The 7,651-nt window shown below is 45.4% G+C and overlaps 1 protein-coding gene across 3 annotated transcripts in view; it reads right to left on the reverse strand.

The window, feature by feature from the left end:
• Positions 1-6,631, reverse strand: part of dgkb (diacylglycerol kinase, beta) — a 56,861-nt gene extending 50,230 nt beyond the window's left edge. Inside the window, exons 1-2 of one of the 3 annotated variants that reach the window (XM_079343610.1) lie at positions 6,036-6,631; positions 2,315-2,469 (exon numbers count right to left, since the gene is read on the reverse strand). In XM_079343610.1, the coding sequence (XP_079199736.1) occupies positions 2,315-2,387 (73 nt within the window). In that variant the 5' untranslated portion in view covers positions 2,388-2,469; positions 6,036-6,631. Of the gene's footprint in view, positions 1-2,314; positions 2,572-3,257; positions 3,535-6,035 lie in introns of those variants that run through there. The other 2 variants (XM_079343611.1, XM_079343612.1) reach the window with 2 other exon arrangements.
• Positions 6,632-7,651: the final 1,020 nt, after the last annotated feature.

Genomic DNA, 7,651 nt, shown 5'->3' on the forward strand with positions numbered 1-7,651 from the left:
GATAAAAAAGACTCCACGATGTATCGAGAGATTCTGGATCCATCAATGACAGAAACATAAAACACATGTAACCCTTAACTTCTGTGGTTTCACATAACCTACTTAAAAAACTAACTTTATTGGTATGGACGTAAAGCTTTATATAACTAGCTAGATTATAATCAGAGTTTAAATGTAAAAATACACATGAACATAAATATAATAATTAATTAATATTACATTTAAAATATGTTAGTTTAAAGTATGGTCGTCAACCTTTACATAATGCTTCACATTCAAATGTTTTAATGGAAAAATATTCCCAAAAATGAAATTAATTAGCTTTATTTTGAAATTACAGGAAAATAAAATAAAATAAATTATTTTATATATCCCTTTATAATGATTTAAATACAGATAATTATTGTGTTTTTACATGCATTTACAGTATGAAATCTTTGGAAGCAGAAAGTATAATTTATATTGTAAGATAAATAAATGTTATTTGTCATTACTGGTAAAAAAAACAAAACAAAAACAAAACATTAAAATAACTGAAATAAATAAACAGATAATGTTATTTTCTCTAATTTTACAGTTTTGTTTACTGATCAGTAGAAACTGAAAAAATATTTTGAACATCGAGAGTTATTAACCGTAAAATTTGAAATTTTCTGGACGGAGCTGGTGTGTTTCCTCCAGCCAATGACGGCGCAGCATTTGAGCTCAGGAGAGGATGCAGCTCTGCGATTGGACGAGATTCAAACTGGCAATAAAAAACGGACGTGGACGCAGAAGAAGAGAAAACGGTGGCCAGGAAGTGCAAAACAAAATGAGAAAATGTGAGAAAGTGTTTTGAAAAACAAATGAACACGGTGGCGATGTGGAGTTCGAGGTGACATGAAAGAAGTTTTGGCCGTTTTGTGGAACTCCAGATTAGTCAGCTTTGCTCATGTAACACAGTAGAATCAGCGTTTATTGACTAAAGACATTCTGATGGACCAACACGCCACTCACTAGCAATGACATCACCTCTCTTTACTTTCTACGTGTTTTCATTTTGTTTTCACGTGTCGCCTGCGTGCGACTCGAACACATGGGAGATCGTTTCGCCTGTTTCTTTGTTTCTCTACATGCAATCAAAAAAAAAAAATGAGCGTGTGCAAAAAGTGCCGATGAAGTGATGTGTGTTCTGTGCGGTTAGAAAGTTTATGTTACATGTTTACAGACAAATTCCTCCAAAGGGAGACAATAAAACCGACTCTCTGAGTAACCATCTTTTCCCCATAAAGAATCCGCGGAGATCCTCAGGGTTAAAAAAACAGGCGGGCACGGAGCAGCTGCAGAGAGAAATGTTATTAGCAGTGAAACAGAGGAGCACAAAAGATCGGGGCTGAAGCATGAATTATTCAGCGTCATCCTCCGAGTAGCAGATTAAAGATGCAGCGGTTCACGTGCGTCGAACACGTCACGTGACGTGAGAGGCTGAAACGAGCTTCACATCGAGTTATAACACCGAACAACCAGAACTGTGCAGAACTGTGTGGACGCTGCACAACGTCCCTCAGTCGGCCTGTCAGGTCGCAGCTCCCGAAGCGTGTCCCAACATCTCGGAGCGCCACGTAAAACTCCAGGCTCGATCGCCACGGTAACGTCCACTACGCTGCCCGAGACTTCCAGTTTTAAGAGCCGTCGTTTCTCTTGATTCTTGAACAGGCTCACTACTCGATGACGGTGATGTTTACAGGAGCGCAGCAGGGAAGTCTCTCTCTCGTTGGGACGTGGGTTCGACACGGCGTGACTTAAAAGCTGCAGCGTCCGTTAAGAGCGCACGCGAGAAAATCAAAATATTAAAGAAGCGAGCGATTAAAGATCTCTGCAGCCCCGAGGGAAAAAACAAATACTTCACTGGCTCAGATTTAAAATTACACTGACAACATCTGCCTCTCTTAGAATGGGTGTGTATGTGACTTCCTGTGCCTCTAGTGGACACTCGAGGAACTGCAGGATTTTGCACTTCTGCACCGGCTTCAATTTTGAACATTGCAGATTGCTTGCAGCTTGGCTTCAGTGAGCAGTGGGAGACGTCACTCAGGATACGTCCATGTTTCATACACTGTGAGGTTTTCTCACATCATGAACAGCTTCCAGCGGAGACACTAAAATAATTAAATGCAAAAAGTGTTGCATTTAATCTCATCTCTGAGAATAAGCTGCTGAAGATTTGAGGAGCCGACGGCCTCCTGGTGAACGAGCGCTCTCGGAGGAGTGACATCATTACACGCACAGTGACACCTTCCAACAACACGACGACACAGAGCGCCTCTTTACTCACACTGAGTGTACTCCTGCAGCAGGGCGAATTCAGCCGGGGTCAGAGTGACCCATTTGTCCTGCAGGCTGCTCATCGTGTTCACGCCTCGTCTCCGCGTCCGCCGAGCATTCCCCGAACAGCAGCAGCAGCAGCAGCACACAGCGGGGCGTCACACACTGCAAAACAACACACAGACGTCACGACACCTGTTAGCAGCTGCACACAACTCATTCAGGACTCCAGGCTCAAAGGAGCCGAAGTCAGGCTGGATGGACACAGAGCTGGAGACAGAGCGTCTTTAAAGTGTATTAATATAAACAGATTTACAAAGAGCACATGTTTATGTCCCATTATTCAACACGTCATATTTCTGTGATTTTCCTTCCCAACCTGACTGCACGAAACATCCCTTTGTCTGTGGATGGTTTTATTCTCCGATCTCGTTGCAGGGACTTGACATTTAAAGCGTTGACATTCACGTTTTGTCAGCTAATGTTCGACAGAGCCGGCAGCAAAATCAACCTTCGTCTGAAAATGGATTGAGACCTTTTAAAAGATGTGGAACAACAGGCTGTTAAAATCACATTCGACGGCGTGTTCACAGAAACGTTTTCACCAGGAGAGACGGACGGATTTATCTGTGGAGATGCATGAAGGATCCCGGATGTGGATTATGTTTCTGTTTTCTGATCCAGACTTCTGTTGCATGGATGTTTGATTGGTGATGAGGCGCTACACAGCGTCGAAGGTTTGGAGGTTCTGCTTGAGCATGCAGGAGATTCTGGCTCCTCCACCAGGACACTCGTTGGCCAGGTGAGATCACTTGAGCGTGTACACAGAACATGCTAACCGATCCGTCAAGCTAGCTGAGTTGCGTCACGATCGGAGGTAGGAAACGCGGGAGGAAGGATCCAACTGCAGAAAACCACATTTATTTAACAAAAAGGGAAAAAACAAAACTGGCACAAAGACTAAATCCAAAAAACGTCTCGAGACACGAGTGAGAAGAAAACAAAGTCGATCCAGGGAGCAAAAAAACTAAATCCAAAGGAACAGGCAAAAAGCGACAACGACAAACAGACGACCAAAGACAAAGACAGAGACAATGAACCGACAAGAGACTGAGGAAAAGACAGAGACGAAATAGACGAGGGGTAATCAGACGCAGGTGAGACTAATCAGACAGGTGAGGACAAGCAGGCGGGAAACACAAGGAACAAAGAACAGCAGACAGGAACACTAGAGGACAAGTACAAAGTAAAACCCAACACTGACACGTGTTAGCAGGTAGGAAACAGGAGAGGAGGACCCAAGTGCAGAATAAACTTAATTTATTTTAACAAAAAGGCAAAACAAAAACGTACTTAAAGAAACTAAATCCAAAATGTCTCAAAGCATGAGTGACAAAAAACCAAGAAAAACCAAAATCCAAAAACCACGACGAGGGGAAACACAGGGAGCAGGGAGAGGAAACAACAGGCCACGACAACCGACATCCGACAAGACAATGAACCGACAAGAAACTGAGGCAAACACAGAGACTAAATAGACGAGGGGTAATCAGACACAGGTGAGACTAATCAGACAGGTGAGGAACATCAGGCGGGAAACACAAGGAACAAAGAACAGCAGACAGGAACACTGGAGGACAAGTACAAAGTAAAACCCAACACTGACACCACCAAAACCAGATACTACAAAATAAAACAGGAAACACTAAAGACTAGACTTAAAACACAACACAGGAAGTAAACTTTCAGGTAACAGGAGGACACAGGGACACACACTAAAGACTAAAATAAACACAAGACGAGGAAACATTAAAGCACAGGAGGGAAACCATGACCCTCCCGTGCAGCTCGAGCCGTTCAGAATGAGTAAGTCACATAGACGTCCACGTCCTTGTTTGAGCCCGTAGTCCAGAACACCTCATCAAGTGGACTCGGGCTACAGGACCCGGGTACGTCTGAGACGTTGGGGTGGAGCGTGGTCTGATCTGGTTCCTGGGTCTCTAACGTGAACCCATCCTTCGTCACATTTTTACAAACCTTTGGTGAAAAGCAGTTGAATCTATTTGAAGCTTACAAACAGTAACGTCTCTCTCTCTCTCATCGTCACGGCAACATGGCTGCAGTGGGAATATGCCGTCTTAGAAACCACACAGGGTGATGTGTAGACGGTACGATCGAGGAGCACGGACACTGAACGTCTCTCAGAGCTGAGCTGATGCTTCCTGTCAGTCGACCTCGCGTCCTCCTGACTCGCCGCCGTGTCGACAACACGGCTGACTTCGACTTAAATCTGCATCTGAACACTGAACTGTGTGTTTCATGAGCGACGACATCAGACGCCGTCATTGAGTAACGGCCACGCCCATCAGCACCTTTCAGCCTTTCATCTCCATAACTTCACCACGTGTTTATTATATTAAAGGTGTGGCATGACTCGGTCACCTTTAACTCTCAGCCTGTATTGATCGACCAAACATCGATTATTAGCTCAAGTTGGGATGTTTGGAAACATCTGGATAATGAAATAGTCTTCGTGGTCCTGTGGTTTCTTCCATGACGTTTCACGCGAGGCGCTCACATAGCGCAGAGAGCACGATGAGGTCTACCTTCCACGGAGAAGCCGGCACCAAAAAAAAAAATGTAAAAGTAGCATCAGCAGCATCAGTTAGAGAACATCACAATGACTCAGCGACAGTAAACCAAAGATTCAATAAAAATATAGATGGATACGAAAAATTACCACGTCAACATGAGTACGTCCATAGGACTCTATGGACATTTACACAAGCTTGTGTTCAGTCTGGTTTGTACTTTACCTGCCTGAGAGGACAACAGATGGAAACCAGCACTTCTGCTATAGTCTGGCATCTTTTACAGCTAACAAATAAACAAATAAATAAATAATCAGCTTGTGTGTGTGTGTGTGTGTGTGTGTGTGTCACATCGCCAGGGAAGCATTTGCTCCAACCCTTCAGATCAACAAGTGGACGTGTCCGTGTGGAGAAAGGCGCGTGCGTGCAATGAATACATACACATCCATGTTCTTTTTCAGTCACGTCTAAATGTTTGGACTTTGTGCACGTGGTGCCACGCGCGGGGGGGAGAAAAAAAAAAGCCACATTGCGTAAACAAAAGCTGCGTTAATTATTCAAAGGAAATCATTATTTTATGTATGGACTTGAGAAAAGAAGGAGAAAAATCTTGCAGTCAACACGCACCGTGCTGCTGCGCTCACATGCTGGGTGCGTGGGAATCCGCCTCCCTCACACAAACTTTGATCTGCAGCTACAAACGATCTGCAGCGTCTCATTTCATGTTTCACACAGACAGAGGGGGGAAATCACAGCGCTGCACTACGAGATCCTTATTTGTGTTCAGTCTCCAGAGAACTCCAGCACAGTGAAAGCATCTGTGATACAGCAGCGTGTTCCTGCTCTCTCTCTCTCTCTCTCTCTCTCTCTCTCTCTCTCTCTCTCTTTCGGGTGTTGTAACTGCAGCGCATCTTCCCACAACAATCAGCCGTCAGTGACCTTCTTAGCAATAGAAGAAACATCTATTTTGCGCACATGATCATGTTGTCAGATCTCCCTCACCGTCCTCCCGTGGTGCAGGGAGGATGCTGCACGAGACGAGGGGCTCGCGTGCCAAAGAGCGGAGAAGAATGTCACATGTTTCAGCATGTAGTGGTCACTGCGACATGCGCGAGCTGTGAACATCAACACGCCGCTCACCTGCTGCAGAGTCGAGTCACCGGGAAGACGAAGGGAGGAGTCCAGCAGCCAGATGTTTCCGGATAGAAGCTCCTCACTTACATTCCTGCCCCCGCGCGTGCGTGCGTGCGTGCGTGCGCGTGTGTTTGTGTTTGTGGTTGTGCCCCTCCGGGTCTCCTTCTGTCAGCTGCGAGGCAAGAGTGTGCGTAATGAACCGGAGTGTGAGCGAGAGAGGAGGAGGAGGGAGCAGCAGCGGCTCTCTGCGCTGCATGTCACTGTATGACTATGTGGATGTTTATTTCTCTCTGGCAGAGTCTGGTCAGAGCGAGCGAGCGAGCGAGAGAGAGAGAGAGAGAGAGAGAGAGAGAGCGCTGCCTCCAATGATCAGTTTCCATACTCCCGCTCGCTCACGTCACATCCCTCCATCAACCCCCTTTCATCCCTCCCCTTAAAAACCCCCGAGGTCCTTTGCTCTTCATGTTTTCTCTTTCTGATCTCTCTGACTCTCTTTACTAGTCTCGACATCCTTCCTCCTCCTCCTCCTCCTCCTCCTCCTCCTCCTTCTTTCGAGCCATCTCTGCTCGGGTCACAGTGGCATCCTTTAACATTTAACTCAACGAGCAGTGAGTGTACCAACCTGTGGGATGTTCTCCTGACAGGGCAGAGGGAAGAAGGGAAAAGTAAGAAGATGAACACAGAGAGACGGAGGAGAAAGGACAAACTAAGGAATATAGAGACTTGAAAGATTATGCAAGGGGACAGGAGGGGTTACTTTGACTTTCTTTGTTCTCTGGGGAAACAGAAATGAGATCTGAAGCATCCCATAAAGAAAAACAGGTATGGGCCTGTGCTGTATGTCCAGTGGTTAGTGCTCCTAGTGAGGAGGTTGCTCGTTTGAATCCCGCCTGACAGGAGCATGTTCTCCTCTGCATCTGCCCCCCCCCCCCCAACTAGCCTTGTTGGGTGGGTTCATTTTGCTGAGACAGGGTGAAATTCACCTGCTCTCTCTCTCTCTCTCTCTCTCTCTCTCTCTCTCTCTCACTCTCTCTCTCTCTCTCTCTCTCTCTCTCACTTTCCATTTGAGACACAAAATGCCTCAAAAAGCACTTAATGAAAAAGTAATAATGGCCGCTGGAAGCTCCATGGGACTAGAGGGAGTAAAGACTTTAGTAGTGCTTGATATGAGGGGACTCTGCTACATTCTGCATTACTGAAAATGCATCAGCAATGCTTTTTTTTTTTTTTGCATGCAAATGTATTTTTAATCATTAGAACATCTGCAGTTAAATATGAATGTAGGGAAGATGTGACCTGAGTGAAAGCTGGGTGTCTCCACGCTGTACAGTCCCATGAGACACGTGTGGATGCATTCTTTACAGACTCATTCCTGTCTGTTTCCAAAGCTTTTATTTTAGTTGGTTGATGTTGAAAGTAAATAAGAATTACAGCAGATGTGTTGCCTAACTCTGCAGGTCTGAAACAGGACTTTTAGCTCCTGCATCATCTGCGCTGCAGCTCGATGTGCGTGGTGCCCACACTGGCCCCAAACAGCAGAGGACATAAATCTGATGGTGTGCAATTGTCCAAAATGGCCATAAGTCTCCTGGATACGAGGAAACATGAGGTACAATAAGTCA

The sequence above is a fragment of the Symphodus melops genome (assembly GCF_947650265.1).
Source record: "Symphodus melops genome assembly, chromosome: 5".
NCBI classification, from domain to species: Eukaryota; Metazoa; Chordata; class Actinopteri; order Labriformes; family Labridae; genus Symphodus; species Symphodus melops.